This window comes from Protopterus annectens, chromosome 8.part1 (assembly GCF_019279795.1).
Source record: "Protopterus annectens isolate FY-2018-M chromosome 8.part1, PAN1.0, whole genome shotgun sequence".
Lineage (NCBI taxonomy): Eukaryota > Metazoa > Chordata > Ceratodontiformes > Protopteridae > Protopterus > Protopterus annectens.
In genome coordinates this window covers 268,489,790-268,516,985 of record NC_056742.1, presented here as the reverse complement: position 1 = coordinate 268,516,985, position 27,196 = coordinate 268,489,790, and the positions used below count along the sequence as shown (strand labels likewise).

Below are 27,196 nucleotides of genomic sequence, written 5' to 3'. Positions count from 1 at the left end.
AGTTCTTCTAAACTGCATGGGTGGAAATGTGTTCATACTGGTAATAGCTTACATACAGAAATATTGGAAAACCTATACAAGTTTTAAGAGAAAGACACATAGAAGGTAGATTAGGCGTATAATAGTAGTAGACCTGAAAAAAGTGGGATATGCACTACAATGGGGAACATTTTATGGAGAAATCATCATAATGCAAACTGCCAAATGTATATGCAAGAGAGGATCTGTATGTATTTTTTTTTTCATACCAGATATGTGCTGTACCATTGCAATGTGAGCCCAGGGAATAGGAGTCTTCTGTACACGTGATGGAGAAAATATTAATGCTGTTGGTAATTTAGACAAGATCATCCCACAGGAAATACTTTGGAAAACCTGTGGCACATGAATGAGTATTTATGTTCAATAAACATTTTTTTTTTTTTTTTTTTTAATTAAAAGTAAAAAATTAAATAAAAATCATGCCAAAAAGAGATTTGTAAGAAGCTCATATTTACTGCTACAAGTGCCATAACCTTAAAAGAAAGATCTAGTTACCTTTATTGTAAAATACTGCAGTCGTATTAAAACTACATTATGTAAACACCCATAAGTGCTCAGCCAAAATATCTGCTTAAAAGTTGACCATCCAGTCTAAACATCTTGATAACTTTTCATTCAAGAAAAGACATATTGCACAAAGTAAGCAGATACAGTAATGCTTTAAGACATGCACTTTTCAAACTGAGCCACTGTATCCCAAGACCTGCACAGGTACCCTTGCAGTAAGAACTTTCACTTAAGTTGATTGCAGAAGACCAGTCACATTCATCCCCACCAAATAAAATAAAGCGTTGAAAAAAATGGGTCTTCCTCTATAGTCTAGCCATTTTTAAACTTCAGGAGTTTTATAGATTTGCACAGGTACCTGTGCTACTCAAGAGTCTGATGTAAACCTATGAATCTTCCAGTTTATAACTCACTTTATATAAGAGTGACAAGTGCATTTTAAGTTAGTTAACTAGAACACAGAGCTCTAGTTTACACCCATCCACCGGAGGAGTTGCTGCTTAGATTATAATGGCCAGAATTAAACTCCAGGTCTTCTCCCAATACTTTGTGGGTTTTACACACACTTCTGTCTTGGCTGCTAACCCTGGATACAGCTTCCTCCACTTCATGGCTGACAACAGGGCAAAACCCATGAGCGTGGTTTTGCCACTCATAATGGCACCTTTCACAGATAGGTACCTCATACTTTGAAGTGTAACCTTCTAGTCTTCCATTCAGGCCTGAAGGAGATATAGACCCAATTTTGTCTCTTTCTGGGCATCGATTAGGACAAAATCCACCAGCATGTACTGTCCAGTCCTCTTTACAAAGGTCACATACCACACGTTCACCTAAAGATTCAGTTTTAGTAGTGCTCAACCTGCTGTCAGTATGTACTCCACCTGTATTGCAAAGCAAATTATTAGACTCGTCTGTATACAGATCTTCAACAGCATCTCCACTGGCAGCTACTTCAGCAAGATTGTCCTCATATTTGCTGCACATCATTTGTGGACAGTAAAGCTTTTTGAGCCTATCTACACATTCATCAAGGTTTCTGCTTGCTTTCCTTTCTCGGATCAAATTGGTCAATGCAACATTGCCATGATCAAGTCTCTGCACAATATCCAACAGAAGTCTGCATTCTATTTTAGCAACATAAAAACCACAGGCCAGCTTAGCCAATTCTTTCAAATTTGGCAAGTAGAGCAACTCCAAATGGTACTCATCTTTCTTATAGTAACCCAGCATTTTCAGAATCTTGGCAATATCATGATCAGAGAGGGCAGGTTTAAAATAATGGACATATGTCCCTGAAAAAGTCTGTAAGAGAAAGAACAAAGGGTTAAAATGTTATGCCGCAAACAGATGTCCATTAAACACAATATAGCATTTCTTCCTCCTCACTGAAAAAGCTGCAAGATTTTTAGCAGGTCCCATCCATACAAGGTCTATCAAACTGTACAACATTAAGAGAAATGCTTAAAAGCTAAAATTATACCAAATTCATCTAGACCAAATGAAACCAAATATACTTGAATCAAAATGAATAAACTATGAAATTAGACCAAATGAAGCTTGCAGGTTAGAATACGGAGCACTCATATCAGCGAAGGGTTTTCTGACCAGTAAGAGTGTGAATGCTTATGTGAGAGTGTGCATCCTTCTTTATGGAGTTTTTGCTAGCAGTCTTTTCTGAGAGATTGCAGTGCAGTGAGGCAAGGGAATTTGCCCTTACCTTACTATTCTATTGTGCAGTCTGAGTTGGTATTTATAGTCTGCAAGAAGCTTGCCTCCCTGCAAGACATTTTTGTTTTGGTTCGATTATTTTACTTTCAGTGTAAAATGAATGCGTCCCAAGCTTCGAAAGCTCGTAACAGTGAACAGACAAAGCAATCAGCAATACTGAAAAAACAATCAAAATATCCATCCAAAAAAAAAAAAAAAAAAAAAAAAAAAAATCACATGTAAAATCATCCAAAAATAAAAGTTTTACACGGTGGGACAAGCCCACCTGTGCATACCTCTCAGCTCAAGAAATCTGGACAAAGCATAAAATAATGGGGGGGGGGGGCAAAAGGTCCAAAAAATAGGAAGAAATTTTAAATACTGCTCTTATAAACTTAGAAAGTTGTTAGAATAACAGGATGTGTTAATATGCAATTTCTGAAAGATATTGTCTAAAACTCAAACGCAAGTCATTTAGCGACTTCAATCCTCCATGATTTGCCAGAAAACAAATTTTATGAGGAGCAGACCAGAAATGAGAAGTAAAAATCTGGACAGTTGAGAGGTGAGTGTCCCAACACTCCTGCAATATATATTTACTAACTTAGAGACTGAAAAACAGCAGGGAAAGGGCAAAATCCCATTTCCCAATGTACAGCAATCACTCATATACACACAAAGCCAGCAGCAATAAAGCAAGCTATATTCAATATTCTGAACGTTCAGCATTAGCGATTGCAACTGTACAACTTTTTTTGCAGCCGGTTACATCCCCCAGTCTGGCACCTCCTCTCAACTTTAAGTTGAGGAGCAAATGGTTGTTACACTTTATGCCACACACAGAGCAAAGATTAATTTGACAGCAAATTCAATACTGTAATGCAATGAAGACCAACTGGGATCTGCCAGTTATGCCTCATCACTTTACCAGAGTTGGCTGCCCCTTTCACTTCACCTTAGCTCTACCTCTGAATACAATATCCACACACAAATGAATATTTACATGAAAGCAATCAACATATGAATGATTTCACATTGCCAAGACGAGTGATAACAGTAAATCCCACTTCTTCACAAGCTGCAATGGCATTTACTACATGCATAATCCCCATCAGTGTGGAGCTCTTTTAGAAGGACCTGGATGTTAAAAGATAAAGTTCAAATGCTTAACCACAGTCACACTGCTAGAGTACAAATAGAACTTGCCAGTCGTAAACACCACAGAACAAAATATTTTTAAAACACATGTAGCTAGTGAACTGAAAACATACTGAAAGTTATAGACACCACAACAGCAGATCTGAGAGAAGAGAAAAACAAAAGGTAGTCTTCCTACTGAGCATCAAGTCCCCAGCCTTTCTGCATTTATTCTTCTTAGGAGCAACAAAAAACTGAGTCATTGTTCACTCCAGAATTAAAATAACACTCCACTCTACCCTAGGACTCGTATCAGACATTTACTAACAAACTAAACTGATCTACAAAACATCTAAATATTAAATGACTATTTCACCTCCTGGTTAAGATTTTACAGATAATGGATAGTAAATGTATTTTAAGGTTTAGTGTACATTTTTTTCTCATCACATCCCTTTTATTCATTGGGGATGGTGACAGTACACAGAATTTTAAAATCAAAGTTCACAGATAAATCCTTTAACAGTACATGTTAAAGTTTTTTTTATCAAAGAGATTCTTGCATAGGTCTCAATTTGTTACAGCAGCACCTTTTGATGGCATCATTACAAACTGATGCATATACAACCTAGTTGACTTGCAGGTTGTACGGCAATTTTAGTGTTTCATTACCGTTAAGAAATATCTGCTGGCCAAACGAGATTTTTTAAACATTAAGCAGTTAGGACATGGAAAATATGCCTCTTATTTTCTACTGAACTGCTTACCAAACAGTACTGATCAAACTGTGTCTAGGAGGCAAAGTTTCTCATGGCAAAGTACCAGACATGATCATACTTGTTCTTAACAGATTCAACTTGACTAGGAAATTCAGGACAAGTATTTGTTACTTCAGCGTCCATTACTTTTTGCTTAACTGCTGTAGGGCCTCCATTACAGTATAATTTGTCTATCTTATTTTGTGTCCACAGGAACAAATTCAGTCATTCCCCTGTCCACCAGCTGGAATTCCATAAAATGGCAAGGATTTCCATAAATGATAGGGATTTGCATCCACAGCTTATTATACAACATGCCATCTTCCTCTACACATGAAAAGATTTTCTTATTCACAAAAAAGTGTGAGCAAGTTTAGTATATTTTAAACAAAGTAAAAGCAGCATTTTTTGACTCCTTGTAGTTGTACTTGAAACTTGAGCCTGGCTTTGTAGTGTTTTTATAGGTAGCACAAGATTAGAAAGCTCCCCAAAGCCTTCTGAATACAATTAAGTTGGCCACTTTAATCAGACCCCACTCTGGCAATTTTTCACATTAGAAAAAGGATGCAAATTCTTCACAACATGCATCAGCCCTTCTTGTGTACACAATTGAGAAAACTCACTTTCCTGCTAAGTCACGTAGCACACACTACTTTTTTTCAAAACAAATTCAGTAAACTCATCCAATGGTTTTAATCCCCACATACACAGGTAACAGTACTTTTGGGAGCTTAATGAAACTTTTTTTCTGCTCTGTGCTGCTTCTCAACACTTCATGTTCTACAACAAAGTTTTTCGGTTAATCAGATTTATTTAGCCTATAGCCTAGGGCTTTGTCAACTGACAGCCAACCCTTTCAAAACTCCTTCTAGCAGTGCAACTTTCACATCCAGATCCAAAGCCATTAACGCTTTCAAAGACAAAATCTAAGTCACGCAGATTACACAGCACCCTCTGCTGTCCGTCTTCAAAGAGCTTTGGAGGGTTAAATTAATTATCTGTCAACACCTCATTACTGAGGTTAGATGACCCTTAAAAGTTCTGTCATTAAGGACACCATAACCTCTGTTCCGGGGGGAGGGGGGGATGCTCAACATACAAACTTAACACACTATCTAGTTTCTACAAAAAAACAGTTATAATCGACTACAATGCCACATAACTTCAGAGCACAGAGCAGTACCATATAAAAAAAGAGGATTTTTATTACAGAAAAAGCAATTTTACATTCTAAACCCATGCTTTTTTTAGTTCTTAAAAAAAATCATTAAAATACTCCTCAGGAGTTAACAGTAGAACAATCATAACTTCGTACAAATAAAGACCAATCTAAAACAATTCATGAATATTAAATGAATGCAATGACCTTCCTATAAAAATTAAATGTCCAAGCTTTAAGAATTGGTTTAAGACCAAGTAGGTAGAAATTAAAATCACGGCTTAGTGAAAGCTATATGAAGTTAATGAATTAGCACTTTAAACCTACACAAAGATGTTTTGCTGAAAGAAATCGAACATCTAGATAATGACATATTGAACAGTTATGTATACGATGCAGAACAGAGGAAACAGGGCAGTGTTGGTTAGCACTTCATGTCTGAATGCAGATGTAAATTACCAAAAAACTTGAAAGATTTCATGAGCGATATCTTCATAGCCTACAAAACAGCATATTTGTATTTAGCTACTATCTCCGATGCTTCAGATGATGCAATTTACAGTGACATTCAAAACTTTGAATGACTCTACTTCAGCTACAAAGACTGTTAAAAGAACTTCTGGATGATTTTCCAATACTCCCAGAATCAGTGGCAGAGCCGAATTGCAGACAATGTTCAGCAAGCTGTGGGAAGAAATTGGAGAAAGGCAAATGTGGAACTAAGGAGGGACACTATTCAAACTTGCAGTACGTCACAGGCAGAGGGTTTAGTTTATAATACTTAAAAAGTGCATCAAGCTTTAAGCAGTAGCAAGCATTAAAGTTTCCTTTATTTTCTCCACCGGCCAGTGAAATTACTGCCAACATTACAAATTTTAAAGACTTTTGCTTGGAATGTACTGTTGAAATCATTGTTAAAGAATAGTGGTCTGACAGTGCACTTGTTTAAAAAAAAAAAATTTTTTCCCGAAAAACAACTCCGTGGTTGAAGCCTTTTAGAAGGTATGAGAATCACATTTATGAAGCTTATCGTAATAAAGTGAAATAAGTTATTTTGTAATACAACTGCTGCTGAAACCCTCATGTTAATCTGCTGCTCACTCATGATATTGGAATAAAAGGGTGGAGCAATAGATTCATTGGCAAGTACTAGGCTAGTTGCCCTTGAGGGTCATTTTAAGCATAGTCAATTTCCCTTTTTGTACTTAAAATAACCCATCCCATGGTTGATAATTATATTACCTCTAATGAACAAAGTACAGTTTTGTACCTACCATAAATGTAGATGTCCGATAGATATGCAACTGCAGTCCTTACATATGGGTTGTCCTGCCTCAGGCAGCCCTTCGGCCGGCTGGATTCCAAAGTCTGGGTCCGGCATCGGCTGATGTCGCCTCTTCCCCGACGTCAGAGCGACTGGGGTATAAAAGCATTAGTCGACGCCATCTTCTTCAGTGTTTCTTGCCCCAGATGCCAGGTGCCCTCCAAGGAAGGCTAAATTTAGAGACTGGATAAAAAATTCCAGACATGCACAACAGTAATAAACAGATACACCATAACAGATTTCCCCAGCTAGTTTGAAAAAGGAAGTGGACCCAAAAAGGAGAATTTACAGAGGGGTAGGAGGGAGGGAAAACCTGACTGCAGTTGCATATCTATCGGACATCTACATTTATGGTAGGTACAAAACTGTACTATGTCCTTCAAGAATGCAACTGCAGTCCTTACATATGGGTTGAATACCATAGCCAAGCTGGGGGTGGTAGGAACCAAGGTAAAGATGGCGTAGCTAAAATGCCCTGCAGGACTGCCAAAGCAAAGCCTGCTCGGGATCTGGAATATAAAGGCAGGTTGTAGTGTTTGGAAAATGTATGCACTGAGCTCCATGTAGCAGCTTCTAGAATATCCTTTGTAGCCACCCCTCTTAGAAAGGCTGTGGAGGTGGCTATAGCTCTGGTGGAGTGTGGCCTGATATTGGCTGGCACACCTTTTCCATGGAAAGAGCAACAGAATCTGATGCAGTGTCCAATCTATTTTGAAATGGTTTGTTTGGAAATTGCCTTTCCTTGTACTCCAGCAGCGTAAGCTACAAATAGTTGGTCAGACTTTGTTGGCTTTTGTTCTGTCCAAGTAGTAGCGCAATTGTCTGTATATGCCCAAAGTGTGCAGCAGCTTTTCTTCTTTATTTTGAGGATTGGGAAAGAAGGAAGGCAGGTGAATTGTTTGATTTAGAGACACCCTGGATATCACTTTTGTCATGAATGAAGGATTGGTTCTTAAAGAAACTCTGTCCTGATGAAATATGAGAAATGGAGGTACTGCCATGAGGGCCTGTATCTCCGAGACTCTTCTTGCTGAGGTGATTGCCAACAGGAAAACTGTTTTCCAGGAGAGAAATTGCAATTCTGAAGATGCTGCTGGCTCAAAAGGAGGAAGAGTTAATTTTTCCAACACGAAGCTGAGGTCCCATGCAGGCACTGGTGGTTTTCTGGGAGGTTTGATATTCTTTATCCCTCTCAGAAACTGTCTTAGCAAAGGATGTGAAAACACAGGTGGATCACTGTTGTATTTCGCTGAAATTGCTGAAGCATGTATTTTTATAGAAGAGTATGAAAGGCCATTATGTAGCATTTCTGCCAAGTATTCTAGTATCTGTGGGATGCTCATTACTGATTCATCCTGACCCTTGTTGACATTCCAGATGCTGAATCTCTTCCATTTGGCTGAGTAAGTCTTTCTGGTGGAAGGTCTGCGTGCTTCCAGTAAGATCTCTTGAACTTTCTTGGAGAGAGAGAGATATGGGGAGAAGTCATGGTACCTTCCAGGCTGTCAGCTGCAATGTTTGCAGGTTGGGATGAACCGTCCTGTAATTGTGCTGAGTCAGAAGTAGAGGCCATCGAAGCAAAGGCCACGGCTTGGTGAGAGTTATGCTCCTTAGTAATGGATACCAGTGCTGTCTGGAGCTATCAAAATGCCTTTCGGTTGTTCTGCTTTGATCTTCAGTAACACCTTGGTCATTAATGGTAGAGGTGGGAATGCATAGATTGTTAGAGAGTTCCAGCCGAAGGAGAGAGCATCCATTCTCCAGGCTCGAGGATGGTGTGTCCTCGAGCAGAACTTCTTCAGATGATGATTGAGGTGTGAGGCAAAGAGATCCATGTCCGGCCTCCCCCATGCATGAGTTATTTGTGAAAAAATGTCTGGATGCAACATCCATTCGTGCGGGTCCAAGAGGTTTCTGCTCAGACTGTCCGCTAGAACATTGTCCTTGCCTGGAACAAACTGGGATTGCAACTGTATGTTCAGTTTCAGGGACTTTTCCCCAAAGAGTCATTGTTAGCCTGCAGAGGGGGTACGAATGAGTGCCTCCCTGTTTGTTTATGTACCACATAACAGTGGTGTTGTCCGTCTTTATTAGAAGTTGACCTTGCTGAAGAAAAAAGACATGCCTTTGTTTAGCTGGCTTGCTTGTGCCCACCACAAAAATTCCTTTTGTAGACATGGAATGAGTGGAATAATTGCTTCTAAGTTGTGGCTGTGCTGAGAACATAAACTCTTTAGGTACCATTGTAGTTTTCTCATGTGTAGTCTTGCCAGTGGAATCAGAAGAATGCAAGATGCCATGAAACCCAAGGCCTGCAGGATTTGCCTTGCAGTCATCTGGGTGTGCTTTGCTAGGCTTTTGAAGTAATCTGGTAATTGTTCTTGTTTTTCTTCTGTGAGGAAAGCCATTTGTGAGTTTGTGTCCAGTTTGGCTCCTAGAAAAATTATTTGTTGGGATGGCAATAGTCTTGATTTTTGAATGTTGACTGTGTATCCCAAAGCCTGTAGTAAGCGAATGACATAGTTCAAGTTTCTTATCAAGGCTTGCTTGCTGTCCGCTTGTATAAGGCAGTCGTCCAGGTAAGGGTATATTTGTATCCCCTGGAGTCTGTGCAGTGTGCAATTACGGATGCCAGGCATTTCGTGAATACTCTGGGCGCAGTAGATAAGCCAAATGGCAATGCTGAGAATTGATAATGCCCTGACCCTGCAAGAAATCCGAGGTATCTTCTGCAACTGTGTCTGATTGGGACATGCAGGTATGCCTCCTTGAGGTCCAGAGTAACCAGCCAAGACCCCTTGCCCAGTATGGGAAGAAGTTGCTGTAACGTCAGCATTTTGAATTTTGGTACAATGAGAAAAGTGTTTAGAGCGGACAAGTCCAGTTAAGGTCTCCATTGCTTTTCTTTTCTTGGAACAAGGAACAGTGTTGAGTAGAATCCCTGGCCTTGTTCCTGAGGAGGAACCTTTTCTATTGCTTTGATTTTTAGCAACTTTGAAACTTGTATGAGTGCCTCTGCCCTTTGATTTTGTGGCAGGTTTGGCATGCCTTGTCTTGTTGGTAAGGTATGGAAGTGGAACCTGTAACCTTTGTCTATTATGTCCAGAATCCATTTGTCCTTTGTTAAAACATGCCAATATTTTGAGAATAAGGACAATTTTCCGCCTAAAGGTGCTTCTGAGCCTTGGACGGCGGTGTCAAAGTCAAGTCATTGTGATTGTCCCTGTGGAGCAGTGGATGCCCCTGCGCCACTTCTCGGATTAGTCGGTTGCCATTGGCGGCCCCTGTAGGAGCTTCGGTATTACCCTCTACCTAGAGCACGCCTGATTTTTTTCCCCTTTGGAACTTGTCAGTGTCTGGAAAGGACCAATTCTTCGAAGGCCAATTCCTGCTGAACCTCGGTGGCTGAACCTGGAGGAAATCTTTGACTGTTTGTACGGATTTAGCCTTTTCCTCAATTGATTTAAACACATCCTGAGCATTAGCACCAAATAGCTTGTGTTTTTCCAGAGGTGCATCTAGAAGCTTTACTTTAACATGATCTGGCAATGCCTGTTCTTTCAACCAAGCATGTCTACGTATGACGGCCCCTGTCATAGCTGCCCTACATGAAGCTTCCAGTGCATCATAACCACACTGAAGAAAATGATTGCTAACCTGCTGGGTATTATGAACCAAATCCTGCAAGGCCTTTCTATCTAAAGGCTCAGGAGAGGCTAACTTTTTCTGTAAATCATCCATCAAGAAATCCTGGTACTGAAACATATGAAAAAGACAGTAAGTGCCCTCATGGCAAGGGTGGTTGAGGTATAAACTTTTTTGCCCCACCTCTCCAGGAACCTAGATTCCCTGTCTGCGGGCAAAGGATTTTTGGCCGTGGAAGTGGCCACTCCTCTGGGCCCCTGGGAAATAGTTTCTAGATCAACAGAATGGGCCTTAAAAAGAGATGCTTATGAGTTTCAGGAACCCTGTAATATCTGTCTGGCTTGACAGGAGCAGGAGGGAGAGAATCAGGAGAAGCACTCGAGTCTGAGTACACATCATCCAATACATCTAACACTGGAGGAATAGCTATAGGCCTGTGCTGGGGTAGCTTAAGGAAAGTACGAAGCCTTTTCCTGGAGTTGGAGAAATCCTGGCCCTGCCACTGAAAGTGCTCTCTCATGGAGTGGAGAATTTCCCCAAAAGAAATATCCTCAGGAGGAGAGGCAGAGGGAATAGATTCATCAGCATCAGAATCCTCATAGGCCTGGAAGGATTCTTCCTGGGAATCTGAATGGTCTGAGTCACCAGAGGCTTCATCTGAGGTAAAGGTATCCGTCTGCTCAACCCTAGGCCTTTTGTCTGCAGGCGGCCGAGAACCTCTGTCTGGGTGAGCCTGAGAGCCTCTGATTAAGGAAATTAGATCTGCAGCTAAAGTCATGATCTGTTTTATCTGAAGTGGGGCCCTGTGAAAAAGATTTAGGAGGGTGAGACTGAGCCTGGCTGGCAGTCTTAGCACGTGTGTAGGCCTTGATGGACAAACACCGGAGGCCTAGCTGCCCCAAGTGCAGGAGTAACTTTGTCCACCGGTATGGTGTCAGGCAAATCTTGGGTTTCGGTTTCAGGAGGAAAAACAACAACCGGCACCGAGGAAGCCTCCGGGGCTGAAGTGTGCGGTAAAGCAGTGTCGTCGGTCTGGAGCGGTTGAATTACCGCCTCCGAAGAGACAGATGCACTCACGGTAGGTTTTGGCGTGGTGTCAAAGGAAGTCGCGGGCCGAGAATGTCTGTCCCGGTCCTTCCGTTTTTTGGAAATATGTGTTGTCGGAGTTTCCGACGGCATGATATAGGAATAATTTTCCCAAAAAAAATCTTCAGCAAATTCTGCCCGGCGCCTGAGTGCGCTTATTGAAGCAAGCACAGGCAGCACAGGCCGAGACGTCGTGGTCTGGGACAAGGCAGGGAAGGCAGTAAGAATGGAATTCCTTATGAGGTATTTGTTTACCACAAGACAAACAGTTATTAACTTTTGCAGTTTTATCTGACATCGGCTGAGGCAAGAAAAGGTTCCCCAACAGGGTACTTAGCTTTTTGATGACTTCGGTAACTGAAAACACAGGAGCTGGCCAACCGGCACTTGCGAACTGCTTCTGCTTCGGGCACCGCGTGGCAAGAAAGACTGGAGAAGATGGCATCGAATGATGCTTTTATACCCCAGTCGCTCTGACGTCGGGGAAGAGGCGACATCAGCTGACGCCGGACCCAGACTTTGGAATCCGGCCAACCGAAGGGCTGCCTGAGGCAGGACAACCCATATGTAAGGACTGCAGTTGCATTCTTGAAGGACATCATAATGTAAAAGGTCAAATGAGGAGTGCTGCCATACTTCACTACTGTTGATTCAGGTTTAAAATGAGTTGAATTGACAAGACTGAAGGAAAGTTTTACTGACAGAAGCTAGTAATCACATGATAATGATGTTAATTTGGAATACAAGTGAAAAAGCGGGCAAAGTAAAGCAAGCCCTTTTTGGATCTGAGCGAGGACAAATTACATCCCTCAAAACAGAATCTGCTTTTTTGATAATTCCTTTACAGAATCAATTGGCTTTGGTTGACATTTCCTTTAACGTATGCTACAAATGTTAACTTCTGTAATATAGTGAAATGTAACAAATCTCAAGAGCTGACTGACACAGGGTATACGGTATGTGAACATAGGGCATTTACTAGACAAATAATTTTACATGTAAAATGTGGATAATCTCAGCATACTATTTTACAGAAGACAATCTCCCATAAAAATTTGGGTAGAACAGGTACATATCTATGCAATGACTAATTACTGCAAAAATATTCAACAATTTCATACATCCCCATACTGGGATGAGATGCAATGTATGTAATTATGGTTTAGTTGGCGATTTATATGCTCTGGTATGTTCCAAGTATTATATAGGAAGACAGATAACATGTTGGAAGAGACCGTATCTACCAACATTTATAATAAAAGAAATCAAAATAAGCATAATGCATAATATTGAATAATGGCAACTCATTTTAAATTCATGGTGGTACAAGTGAGCAAGAGAATTTAAGGGGTTACAAAAATAAGTACAGAAATGAATGAATGAATATAACTGGATTACTAAATTAAATGCTACTGAATGGATGGTCACAGTCCTAAACCGATTCTAACCAAAAGAAAGCTTAAACATAGTTTTTATAAGGTTATTAAACTCCAATATTCATAAATTCTTTAAGATGACTGGTCTTTATGCGACATTATGACTATTCTGTTTTAAAAGAATGTAGAGTACTTTAATGGTAGAGTAATTTAATGGATTTAAGATTTTGAAAGTTTAGGTGCTCGACTGCCAGTAAAGGACCCTCTTACATGGTACTGTGCTGATGCGTGCTTCATCATTGGTATTATTCTTGTATGCCTGTTATTTATGGTTTACATTCATTTTAGTGAACAAACCCAAAGTGACTGAATCATCGAAAGCGCAGCAATACAAAAGTCAAACCAGTAACAATATTTCTGGTAGCGTAACCTCTTGTAAAGAAAGGCAGAAATATTTAGGCACACGCAATACTTCCCCAGTGATATTACTTGCTTAAAATGAATGTTTTATCACTTTGAACAATGTTGTGCAATGCACTCAACAAAACTATGTACAGTTAACTGCTCACATCTGGATAGCAGACATTCAAACCTAGCTTCCTTATTCTGTAAACATTTTCTCTTCAGAGACAGAGGTAAATCACACATTAATGTAGCCCAAGTCTTCTACATGACTTTGCCCAAACTGTATGGCATGATGGACATCTAACATATACATTTTTTTTTTACCTAAACTATGTAGTCGTCTTTGCCACCCTTCCACTGCATTTTGACTTAAAGGATACCCTAAACTGCAAGTGTCCCATTGAGTCAACCTCTACAAAGTGGCCAGTCACAAGAGGAGTCTCGAGTCCTTGAACCGCTCATTTGACATTTACTTCTCTTAAGTAAAGGCCAATGTCAGTAGTCTCTGGCCGAATAAAGAGGCGCAGTCAATGAATCCCACATTAACAAGAAGTTATGTTCTTACCATAACATTCCATCTGTATTGTTCATCTTCATTCATTACTGATGGGTGTTGTTTCTGTCCTCTGAACAGAGTTGGCCTTATCACAAGCTTGTGCCAGCCAAAAAACTCGAGCTAAGCTTTACCCGTAGTGCCCCTCTCGGATACCTCAGATAGAGTTTGCCCGTGATAAGTAAAGCAGAGGCTTTTTCTGAGCAGGTCCCCTAGTGCGGAATTTGGACCAAATCCAAACCTCAAGGTGCCCCTTGGAGGGGGAAGGAGGGTGGGACATAATGAATGAAGATGAACACAGATGGAATGCTATGGTGAGAACTTCTTTATCCGATTTTGTTAATCTTCATTCATTCCTTACTGAAGGGACAGAGTCCCTAGCTACTTTATATCCTGGGAGGTCCTCACGGAAGGATGTTCCTGACTACCACTAAACCAAAGGATGCTCTCCCCCTGGAGACCAAATCCAATTTGTAATGAGTGATAAAGGTATGAGGGGTAGCCCAAGTTGCAGTAGCACAGATATCCACTGAAACCTTTGAGTGGAAAGCAACAGATGTCGCCATTGATCAGGTGGAGTGCACTTTGACCTTGCTTGGTAGAGGAATTTTATTAAAGTTGGTAGACAAAGGATATACAATTTCTCAGCCACTTATATAAGGTCACTTTAGAAACAGTTTCCCCAATTTAGGGCCAGAATAGGAAACAACTGGTCTGATTTACGTATTGCCCAGATAAAAGCTGTATCCAGCAAATGAAGGCAGTATTTTCTCCTTTGAGTAGTTAGGAAAAAGACTGGCAGGTCAGTTCTGAAATGACTTTGGACAGAAAAGAAGGGTTAGTCCGGAGTGATACTCTGTCCTTATGAAAGACCATGAAAGGGCATTTTATATACAAGGCTTGAAGCTCTGATATGGATCTTGCTGAGGTGATGGCTACCAGAAATGATTTCCAGGATAAGAATGTTATATTGCAAGTGGCAGCAGGTTCAAAAGGTGATGGAGTCCGGGATTGTAGTACTAGTGTTAAGCTCAAAGGCTTGATAGGTTCTTTGAAGGGTGGGCTGATTTGAGAGACCCCTTTCAAGAAAGTTCTACAGAGACTATGGGAGATTAAGGATGACACTTGGAATTCATTATGGAAGTCTCAGATAGTAGCCGGATGGAGGCTGCTGCTCTTGAATGAAGACCTGATAAATAGTCCAAAACCACACTGACAGGAGCTGAGCAAGGGTCTAGTTCTCTTTGTCTGGACCAAATAAGAATCTCTTCTCATTTGCCAAGGTAGATTTTCCTGGTGGATGGTTTAAGTGAAGCCAGAAGAATGTTATGTACCAGGGAGGCTAAGATTATTCTGACTGGCAATTACTGGAAGTGGAGAAACCAAGCTGTCAGCTTGAGGCTGGATATGTTTGGATGCATTAAACCCCTGTGGGTGTTGACAGTAATTTGTCGCTGCTGTCGCTTCCTCCATGACATCAGTGTGACAGGGCTATACAAGATGCAGCAGACGCCATTTTCTTCAGTTTTTCTTGCCCCAGATGTCAGGTGCCCCCAAAAGGTAGGCAATTCAAATTGCTAATAAAACAGACATAAGAAAAGCAAACAACTTTCAGTTACCAGCAAATACTCCCCATAGGTAGTAAAGGGTAGAAGACATAGGTACGTACCAGCAACTAAGAGGGGAAGGAGGGAGGGTAACCTGGACTGCAGCAGTGTATACACTTGAACATCTACATTTATGGTAGGTACAAAACTGTACTATGTTCATCGTGGTACACTGCTGCAGTCATTACACTTGGGTAGAATCCCACAGCTGGAGGTAGGGTGGCTGGTTCTACAAGGCATTAGGTGTGGCTATAAGGCCCTGCAGCATAGCAGTGGCAAAGCCAGCTCTGGATTTAGAGTATAAAGGCAGATGGTAATGCTTGGTGAAGGTATGCACAGAACTCCATGTTGCCGCTTCCAAAATGTCCTTGGTAGGCACTCCTCTGAGGTAGGCAGTTGAAGTGGCTGTTGCCCTGGGGGGAGTGAGATCTAATGCTTCCCATGGTGTGTGTGGCAGAAACTTATGCAATGTCCTATCCATTTTGAAATGGCTTTTCCCTGTGCTCCTGCAGCGAATGCTACCAGTAACTGCTCCGATTTTCTGAAAGCTTTGGTTTTGTCCAAGTAGAAGCATAACTGCCTGTGAATGTCCAAAGAATGCAGTAGTCTCTCCCCTTTATTCTGTGGTTTTGGATAAAAGTTGGCAAGTGAATAGTTTGGTTTAGAGCCACACTTGAAACCATCTTTGGCATAAATGTAGGGTTAAGTTCTTAAGGACACCCTGTCCTGGTGGAAAATGAGGAGTTCCACTGGCATTAGTGCCTATAATTCTGAAACTCTTCGAGCTGATGTTATTGCCAGGAGCAGAGCAGTCTTCCAAGAAATATATTTTAATTCTGCTGTGTTAGCTGGCTCAAAGGGAGGTAAAGTTATTTTTTTCAAAACAAAGTTGAGGTCCCAAGGTGGAGTAGGTGCTCTACGGCACGGTCTTATGTTTTTAGCCCCTCTGAGGTACTGTTTTAGCAATGGATTAGAGAAAATTGGAGGATCCGTGTTGTAGTGAGCAGAGATGGCAAAGGCGTGGATCTTGATGGATGAAAAAGAGAGACCTTTGTCCAGCATCTCAGTTAAATATTGTAGAATCTGAGGAATGTTCGGGACAAGAGGGTCAAGGCTGTGAGCCTGGTTCCAGGCACAGAATCTCTTCCATTTATCCGAATAGGCTTTCCTGGTACTAGGCCTTCTGGCCTACAGAATGACATCCATAACAGCTTTGGAGAGAGGCATTGCTTGCTTGACTATGGAATTTTCCATGCTGCTAGATTTAAGTTCTGTAGCTGACTGTGAAGTATCCGATTGTTGTGCTGAGTCAGCAGATGTGGGATTTGAGGCAATATCCATAGTGGTTCTTGTGCTAAATTCCTTAAGATTGGGTACCAGTGCTGGCGTGGCCTGTCTGGAGCAATCAGGATCATATTTGGTTCTTCTTGTCTGGCTTTTATGAGAACCTTTGGAAGGAGAGGTAGTGGAGGGAAAATTTAAACTTGCAGGTTTTTCCATATGAATGAGAGGGCATCCACTTTCCATGCTTGTGGATGGTAACTCCTTGTGCAGAATTTCTGTAGCTGGCAGTTCATTGTGGATGCAAACAGATCTATGTCCGGGCTCCACCATTTTTGTGTTATTCTGAATATTTGTGGATTCAATTCCCATTCGTGGGGATCCATGATGCTTAAGTAGTCTGCCAGTGTGTATTTCTCTCCTGGCAGGAATTGTGCTTGAAGATGAACTTGATAGTTTAGAGTTGTGTTCCACAAGGTCATGGCTTGTTTGCAGAGGGGATAGGAGTGAGTGCCTCCTTGCTTGTTTATGTACCACATAACTGTGGTGTTGTCTGTTTTTAGTAATAGTTGTCCTGGATGCAGCATGTCCTTGAAAGCTATAAGAGCATTTTGTACAGCTAACATCTCTTTTTGATTGATGTGAAGATGCCTTTGTTCTGTGAGCCACTTGCCCAGAATATATTTTCCTGCCATGTGTGCTCCCCAGGCGTAATCAGATGCATCTTTTGTCAGTGTTTGCCTGGCTGTGGGTTGAGTAAAAGGCTGTCCCCTTGTTGAGGTGACAAGCTTGAGCCCACCATCGAAACTCCTGTTGAAGGCAAGGAATTAGTGGTATAACTGTTTCCAAACTTTGACAGTGTTGAGACCATACACTCTTTAGGTACCATTGTAGTTTCCTCATATGCAGCCTGGCATATGGAATTAGTAGTGTGCAGGATGCCATGTAACCAAAGGCCTGCAGAATTTTTCTTGCACGGAGTTGGGTTTTTGTTGCCATCAATTGAAAGTATTGAGTCAGTTTTCCTTGCTTGTCTGGTGTGAGATAAGCCATCTGGGGCGTTGTGTTCAAGCTGGCACCCAGAAATATTATTCTCTTGTGAGGGCACTAGTTTTGATTTCTTTTCGTTTACTGTGTACCCCAGGCAACTGTTTTACAAAAGCCAGATGCTCTAGAAGATTGTCCTTGCGCTCTGCTTGAATCAGGCAGTCGTCCAAGTACAGATAAATTTGAATTCCTTTGGGTCTGCAAAATGCAATTACTGGTGCCAGGCACTTTGTAAAGACCCTAGGCGCAGTAGATAAGCCAAAGGGCAGTGCAGAGAATTGATAGTGCATTGAACCTGCTATGAATCTGAAGTATCTTCTGCAGCTTTGTCTGACAGGGACATGCAGGTATGCCTCCTTGAGGTCCAAAGTCACGAGCCAAGCTTTCTTGCCCAGCATAGGAAGAAGCTGCTGTAGTGTTAACATTCTGAATTTCGGAACATCCAGGTATGTGTTTAGAGAAGAAAGATCCAGAATGGGCCTCCAGGCTTTGTCCTTTCTGGGAACCAGAAAGAGTCTTGAATAAAATTCTTGTCCTTGCTCTGGTGGTGGTACCTCTTGAATAGCTCTCATTTCCATGAGTGCTGTAATTTGTTTTTGAGCCTCTGCCCATTGATTTGGTGGCAGATTTGGCATTCCTTTAAACCTTGGCAGAGTGTGAAAGTAGAACCTGTAACCTTGAGATACAATGTTGAGAACCCATTTGTCTTTGGTGATCCAATGCCAATTGTGATAGAAAAGTGCTAGTTTTCCTCCCAAGGGGGCTGCCAAGAGAGAGTTGTCTGGCAGCTGTAATGGGAAGTCATTGAGGCTGCTTTTTATATGGTTGGGGCCTGTCTTCCCCTTCTTTCTGGCCTGGTGCACCCCATTGTCAAGGCCTGTAAGGACCTTGCGGTTGACCTCTACCTCTCGGACGTCTGTATCTGCCACTTTGAGGTCTGTCTGTATCCAGAAAGGACCAATTCTTTGTTGGCCAATTTCTGCTAAATCTTGGTGGCTGAACCTGTAAGAAATCCTTTACCGTTTGCATAGAGAGTTTGCCTTATCCTCCATTTTCTTTAATACCTCTTCTGCCTCAACTCCAAATAACACATCCTGCTGTAAAGGTGCATCCAATAATTTTGCTTTAACATTATCTGGTAACGCATGTTTTTAACCAAGCATGCCTTCTAATGACAGAGCCTGTAACTGCTGCTTTACAGGAGGCCTCTAAAGAATCAAAACCACATTGCAAAGTATGCTTTCCCACTTGTTCAGCTGCATGCAATAAATCCTGCATTTCCTTAAAATTAGGAGGATCTGAATCCCTGAATCTGGAAGCATTTTTTGTTTTAACTGAGACATTAAAAATTGCTGATATTTTAGCATGTGAAACTGGCAATTTAAGGCTCTCATTGCGAAGGCTGCAGAAGTATGCACTTTCTTTCCCCATCTAATACTCTGGAATCTCTGTCAGAGGGAACTGGGTTTTTCGCTGAAGAGGCCTTAATCCCCTTGGGTCCCTGAGAAATAGTTTCAGGGTCCGCAACAGGGCTTTTATACAGAAATTTGAGAGAGTCAGGAACTCTGTAATATCTATCGGGTTTAACAGGGGCTGGAAGTAAGGAGTCAGGGTTTAAGCTGGATTCAGTGTAGACATCATCCACAATATCCAACACTGGCGGAATAGCAAAGGGTCTGTGTTGTGGCAATAAAAGGAAGTCTCTGAACCTTTTCTTGGATTCTGAGTAATCCTGGCCTTCCCAATGGAAGTGCTCCCTCATGGTATGTAATGCCTCCCCAAAGGAGTAGTCCTCAGGCGGAGTTGCTGATGGAACGGATTCCTCAGCATCAGAATCCTCATAAGGGGGTAAGGAATATCCTAGGTCTAAGGATGAATCTGAAGAAATGGACACCTGGTCGGAAGATTCATAGTCTGCATCCTGTCTGGACCTTTTATCAGGAGGAGGATGACCAGGTTAGGTCTTCGGCCATTTTGAGCATGTGTTTCTTAGGCATGGAAGCCTGTGCTGGAGAATGCTAAATTGGTTTCTTTGATTTTAGGGGGCCTTAGACTTAAGTAGAGGGTTTAATAGTTAACAGGGTAGGTCTGAAGACGCCCTCTGAGGCTGTGGATTGCTCAGCTACTTCAGTACCCTCAGATGGGTTAATTTCAGTAGGCTGAAAACATGTAGCGTCCAAAGGCCCAGCCAAGCTCCACGTGGGAGTCGGATGCGGTCTGTGGTTCTGTGGAACCAGTAGTCAGGGGCTGCGTAGGCGCCTCGCTAAAAACCGGAGAACCGGCGACCGGCCTAGAAGAGGCCTCTTCGTCAGTTTTGGGCCTTGGATGCCTGTCCTTGTCTTTGTACTTTTTATGTAATCCTGTCGACGGGAGTTCCGACGGCATGGTGTAATTGAATTTTCTGCCAAAATAATGTCGGGCAAAATCAAACAGACGTTTAATAGTACGCTTGTTAAACCTAGCACAAAACAGACCACCAGTGACATTGTGGTCTGGGCCTAGGCATGGAATACAATAGCAGTGTAAATCCTTATGAGGTATTTGCTTTCCACATGAAATACAGTTATTAACTTTTACTGACATCGGTCTGAGGCAAGAAAAAGTTTCCCCAATGGGGTACTTAGCTTTGTAGAAGACTTCAGTTCTGGATTCAGAATGAAAATCTCAGGAGTCGGCCGACCGGCACTTACGAACTGCTTCTGCTTTGGGCACCTTGCGGCAAGAAAGACTGAAAAAAATGGCATCAGCTGCATCTTATATACCCCTGTCGCACTGACATCAGGGAGGTGGTGACCGCAACCGACGCCAGACCAAGACTTTCGAACTCAGGCCAACTGGGGAACCGCCTGACGGCAGGATAACCCAAGTGTAATGACTGCAGTGTAACATGATGAACATCTGGGGAATGAGGGGAAAAGGTGGGAATGCATAAAGACCCGAAGGCCAATCGTGGACTAGAGCGCCCCTGGGTGACTGTCCCAGAGGGGGAATCAGGGCGAAGTAGTTGCTGCATTTGTAGAGGTCACAGCAAGGACGGCCCCAGCAGTGGAAGATCTCTGCTATCAAGGGATTCAGGAACCACTCGTGAGGTTGTAGAATGCACCTGCTGAGTTTGTCTGCTATCACGTTGGAACTCCCGAGAATGTGCGTGGCTATGGTTGGTAGCCATCGCCCATTGCCATATCCTCATGGCCTCTCGACAAAGGGGGTAAGATTTGGTTCCACCATGTTTGTTGATGTACCAGACAACAGCCATGTTGTCTGATTAAAATCACAATCATCCCAGATGGCAGCAGGGGGTGGAATACTTGCAACGCCAGAAGCACCGCCCTCAGCTCTAGAACATTTATATGCAGTTGGGCCTCCCAATTTGGACCAAGTGCCTTGGACTGTCTGTCCCTGACATAGCCCCCCCCTCCACCCCATCAGGGAGGCATCCGTGGTCACTGTAGCCTTGGGTTGCTGCGAGGAAAAGGGGCGAGACCATTGTGACGGGTTGTGTGTCATCCACCAATTTAAATCCTGTTTGCACCTGTGGGTTATTCGAATCTTGGCTGAAAGAGGATGCTCAAAAGGATACCATTGGGTGAGCAGTAGCCATTTTAGAAGCCTCATATGAAACCTGGCCAGGGGGACAATGGTGATGGAGGCTGCCATGGAACCCAACAGCTGTAAGAAAAGACAAGAGTGAGCTGTGGATTTCTTCCTTGAAAGGATTGGGATCAGTTGTTGCTTTATCCTTAGAATTCTGTGCTCTGGAATGGCAGCTCTGCAATTCTTTGTATCCAAGATGACCCCTATGACCTCTATGAATTCTGTGGACTGAGATGGGGCGAGATTGGATTTTTGCCAGTTTATGGTTATGCCTAGCCTTTGTGCAGTGAGGAGAGAGTATGCCAGGGCTTCTTCCAATAGATGTCTGGTGGGGGCGGAAATGAGCCAGTCTTCTAGGTAGGGAAACACCTGGAATCCTTGTAATCGCAAGTGAGCTGGGACGACTGCCATGCACTTTGTGAACACTCTGGGGGCTGTAGAGTGTGCGAAGAGCAGTACTCTGAACTGGTAGTGAGTCGCTCCCACAAGGAAGCACAGAAATCTTCTTGATGGCCTGTCCACTTTTATGTGGTAGTATGCATCTTGAAGATCTATCGAGCACATCAAATCGTCTTTTTCCAAATGCGGGAGGATAGACTGTATTGTGACCATCCAGAATTTTTGTACTCTCACAAACTTGTTCAATACACAGAGATCCAAAATTGGTCTCCAGTCCCCAGTTTTCTTTGGTATCAAAAATAGAGTAGAATCCGGATCCTATCTGATCTGGAGGGACTATTTGGATGACTAACAGCTTTTCTATCTCTAGTGCTGCTGCTTCCCTTTGACTGGGTGGAACGTCGGGAAGGTTGTTTTTTTTTTTTTTTGAAGGGACAGGACAAAGATCAAAGGGGATATGAAACCCTCTGGTTATAATCTTTTGTACCAAAGAATTGGTGGTGATGGTTAGCCAAGCACCACCTCCAGAGGAAAGGAGTTGGGCCGCTCTTCAGGAGCGCTGGTAGGATTGGACAGGAAAAGAGTTCCTGGAACCCTGGTAATGCGGACCCCCTCTGCCCCGAAAGGGGAATATTCCCTGTGAATTTCCCCTCTGCCTCTAGGAGAGAACTCTGCCAGTGTGTCAAGGAAAGGACCCTGAGATTTCTTGAACCATATCTTCCCACTCTTTTGGTTTCGGGAGAAAGCACGTTGAGGGGAAGAATAACAGACACCTATGGCAGAAAGGGTCTTACCGTCCTGTTCACATCTGGCCAGTGTCCTTTTAACTTTGGGTCCAAACAACGAAGAGGCCTCAATGGGAACGTTAAAGGAAGCTTTAAAGGGTTCTGCAAAATTGCACAAGCGCATCCAGGAGTCTTAAGACCACAGCTGAACCCGCCGCTCTAGCTGCTCCTTCTGATGCGTGAAATATCAGTCACATAGAGGAGTTAGATATTGTGGCCAGCTGAGAGGCCACTGTCACGGACCCCAGACATGACACCAGCCAAGGTTTCAGAGAGCTCGGAAACCAGATCCCTTTGAAACCTGGTAAAGTGTGCCATATGGCAGCTGTTTAATCTCAGCCTTACCACAGGATACGTGCCCAAGGAGTGGCGTACGGCAACTGTGGTCCCACTCCACAAAGGCGGTGCCTCTACGGACCCTGGTAATTACCGCCCCATAAGCTTAACAAGTCTAGTCTGCAAAGCTATGGAGAGGATCATAATGGAGCTCATAAAGATATAGGGGACTTGCAGACATTGGACCCGACCCAGTTTGGCTTCAAGGGCAGATCATGCCTTTTGAACTTGGTCGACTTCTTTGAAACAGTCACCAAGGCCATTGATGAGGAAAGGCAGTCCATACAGCCTACCTTGACCTTGCAAGGCTTTCGACACAATACCCCAATCGGGTATTGTAGAAAAACTTACCAGCTTAAATGTAAACCCATATGTCACAAGATGGGTTGCAAACTGGCTTAAGGACAGAACCCACAGGGTTAGAGTTGCTGGCGCTATGTCAGACTCCAAGCCGGACACAAGTGGTGTCCCACAGGGCTCAGTCCTTGGCCCCCTATTGTTCGGCATCTACTTCTCAGAAGTACAGGCCAACATGGGAGGACTTTGGCTGACAAAGTTTGCAGACGACTGCAAACTGGGCGCCATAGTGGAAAGTGCATCGGACACGGATATCCTTCAGAAGGGACTCACATAAACAAACAGATAGCTGGTGCCAGAGCCATGGCCTGAAGTTAAACGCCAAAAAATGTATAGTCATACCCTTCGGGAAAAACAAGGTAACCCCAAGCTACCATATAGGCGGCAATCCAATAAGCACAGAAGAGGTTATCAGGGACCTGGGGACCCAGGTTGACAGTGGCCTTTCTTTTGACACTCACATTGCTAAAGTGGTTAGAAAGACCTTCTACATTGCCCACCTGATCATGAAGGGATTCACATCCAGATCTAGTGAGGTCATTGTTCCCATGTACTCTTCACTTATCAGACCAATGACAGAGTACAATGCCCCATTCGGGATGTATCTCACCCGACATCTGCAGCAATTGGAGAGACCCCAAAAGTTCCTCACCAAAAGGATAAAGGGACTCCAAAATCTGTCATATGCTGCCAGATTGAAGAAACTCCAGCTCTATTCAGTCGCATACAGTCTGCTCAGAGGTGACATGTGCCTGACATACAAGGCCATGTCCAACCCGGAATTAATGGACATGCTCCACCTCAAAAAATCCAAATCCACCAAAACCACTAGAGCAAGCGACTTAAACCTTAGCACGGATATAAATAGGACGTGCTGGAGGGATAGATTTATCACTCAGAGACTCCCTATGCTGTGGAATAAAATCCCAGTATGTGAGGCGGAGCACCTCGCTGGCTCTGTTCAAAAGAAATCTTGACCTGTGGATGGGGGATCGTAGGTTTACCCCGGGAATCATCTCTGTGTCACTGCTGGACAGAGGCACAACAAACTAATGGGCACAGTATTTTTTCATATAAGGGGTGGCGTAAGCCACAAAGCTTTGGGCTAGGCTTATAAATGCCTTAGGGCAGATAGCCTAGTATAAACCTATGAACCTATGAACCTATATAATTCAGGGACCTGACAGCAAAGGTCGCTGATGCAAAGGTGTGCTATCCTGTCCAGGGCCCGGGACTATTAGGCAGATGAATAGTCTGACTTTCTTCTTCTGCCAGATCATTTTTTGTTGTGGCCGCCACCACCACAGCATCCACAGAAGACCTTTAGACCAATGGGGATCCATAGCGGGAGCGGACAAAATCTTTTCTGGCCTCCGGGGAATAGCCTCGACTGTGTCAGGAGCCTTCCACACATGCTGCACGATGAGCCGGACATGTTCATCGGCAGGTGGAGTAACCCAGGAGGTAGGGGGCCAGGCGCGCAAGGCCTGCAGGAACACACTCTTCAGAGGTCGGATTAGAGGGCTGCCAGTCACCTCTCTAAGGATTGAGGATATCACGGATACCTCAGAGGACGACAGAGGGGATCCTTCCCCCTCATCAAAGTCTGCGTCTTCAGTGAGGGACTCTGTGGAGTCCATGTGCTTCCTCTTGCAGTAACTTTTCTGGTGGACTTCCTCAGAGGGAGAAGCTGAGGAAGACAGCGGAAAAGGGGTTTCCTGTGGGAATATGTCCTGAGGCCCTTGCACCCGGTGTCCACTAGGTGCAACTTGTGAAAACAGTGGACCAGAGGAGGGCGGGGGACAGACAGCACAGTAAAGGTTGGTCCACGTGACGAGAGGCGAGTGTCCAGGACAGGGGCCACCCCTCCCCCAAGTGGCTCAGCCTGCTGACCCACAGTCCCCAGATGGCTGTGGAACAGCAAATTATGCATGTCACAACTGTCAGCCTGGGTCATAGCAAAACTCTTGCCACGAAGGCAACTGCGGTTCCTTAGTGAGATCCACAAAGGGAACCGCAGAGGGGGAAGACTGTGCAATATCAATGGACTTCAAAGGCAATGAAGGAGGAGAATAGAAGGGGTCTTTTGTGTATGGGTGATCACCTCTCAAGGAAGGACAGGTCCTGAGGGTGGGATACCTCTGGCCAGAAGCACTTATCCACAAGACGCAATACGTCACATTCAGAAAGGCTTCTAGTGGACCTCACGGAGACCGAGGGAGAAACTGATCTGTCCACAGACGAGACAAGCTCGGTTGCCCACCTCACCAGTCTGCACCGAGAACGGTGCAGAGAGACTGGACTACAGGGGTCTGCACCTAGTAAATCATTGGTGCAGAGGTCATGGTCTGCACTGACACAAGCATCTGTGCCAAAGTGGTTGCCGGTACCGAAGCTGGAACAGAAAAAATTGGAGCCAATAACAGAGGCTTTGGTTCCGAGTAAGGTGTCTGAGCAGACGTGGTCAAGGTCTGCACCAACTGTAGTAGTAATAATCTGAACCAAGGAGCCCCTCGGTGCAGATATAGTAAAAGCTACAGGAGACTGAGCCGAGATCACAGATTGTGCTGAAGGCCTTGGTGCCGAAGGAGAGAAGCAGCTTGACACGACCGAATGGCAATGCTGCAAACAAAATCTGAGGCAACAGGGAGAGGGGAATTATGGGTAAGAGTTTAGCTCAAGAGTTTGTAGCTGATGCAAGCTTGGAAAATGGCCGGCTCGGTTCAGAGGTCGGAACAGATACCCATATGCAAGGAATGAACGAGGATCAATATCAAATCCTGCAGTTCTAGCCTCCCTTCGGTAGCATGAGAAATTAACTGCATGGACGAGTTGGATATGGATTCCAGGGCCGCAAGCTGCAAGGCAATTTTGTCACGTACCTCATCAGAAACTGCTCCTGCTAGCGTTCTAGAGAGTTCTAAGGTTTAAGTCTCTCTAAAGCCTAGTAAAATGTGCCAAGTAATTCAAGGAACAAATGGGAAAGGTCAAGGAGGTAAATACTCACTTCCCTTACCTGTCTACTGCCAGAGACTCACTGTTTGGGGACAGACAGTCTGGCTCTACTCTGAACCCTTTCCTAGTGGCCACCACCACCACAGCATCTACTGGTAGGCCCTTGGACCAGTGTGGACTTTCCTCAGGTGTGGATAAAATTTTGTCTGGTCTCTGGGGAATTGGTTCAATGGTATCAGGACTCTTCCACGTGCAATGCACGACAAGTTGGACAAACTTGTTTGTAGGCAGGGTCACCCAGGAAGTAGAGTGTCAAACATGAAATGCCAGCAAGAATAGACTCCTCAGAGGAAGGGTTGGTGGGCTTCCAGTCTCCCCGATGTTTCAAGATTTCCTGTACATCTCCAAAGGAGACATCCTCAGGGGGCAACCGTGGGGACCCCTCCCCTTCATCATAGCCCGTATCTTCGGTGAGGGACTCTTCGGGGGAGTCCATGTGCTTCTGCTTGCATGATCTCGTACATGGTACCTCTTTGGGGGGGGGGCTTCTGACTATTCCAAAGACAGGACACCCTGCGTTAGTGTATCTTGAGGCTCTTGTGCTCAATGTCCCAATTTAGAGTCCTGCATCAGCTGCGGTTCAGAGGGAGGACATATCTGGTATTCTGACACCTTTGGTTTGCCTACAGAAGCATGCCACTCCATCGGTTGGAAGGCTGGTCCACCTGAAGAGGGGTGGGAGCCCGGAACAGAGAAGGACAACCCTGGAATTGTGGTCACACCCCGCCCCGATGAGCCCACTCCCAAGGAAGGAGGCCCATGAGGACTTGGTTCTGGCAAGACTCCCGGAACCATAGTAGACTGCGCTGTAGAGAAAAAAAAAATTGGTGCCTGCAGCCCAGTCATGATCCAGAACCATGGTGAGGTCTGCCAGCAGAACCAAAGATGTGGAAACAGAATTCGGCATTAGTGTCAGGTGCTTAGATACCTGCAATGAGATCAAAGGAGGAGACTCTGCAGGAGTTAGTGGAGAGAGGCTCCCAACTCTGGCTAGGAGGGAAGTTCTGGAAGGTGTTGAAATCCCTCTGACCATCAGCAACTGGTCCATAAGTCGCACCATGTCCAATTCCAAG

General features: G+C 43.7%; 1 protein-coding gene across 2 annotated transcripts in view; it reads right to left on the bottom strand.

The window, feature by feature from the left end:
* Positions 1-511: 511 nt before the first annotated feature.
* SPATA2L (spermatogenesis associated 2 like) overlaps positions 512-27,196 on the bottom strand; it is a 158,241-nt gene continuing 131,556 nt past the window's right edge. For both annotated transcript variants that reach the window (XM_044081864.1, XM_044081863.1), the window contains exon 3: positions 512-1,854. In XM_044081864.1, coding sequence (XP_043937799.1) covers positions 1,021-1,854 — 834 coding nt within the window. In that variant the 3' untranslated portion in view covers positions 512-1,020. The remainder of the gene's footprint in view (positions 1,855-27,196) is intronic.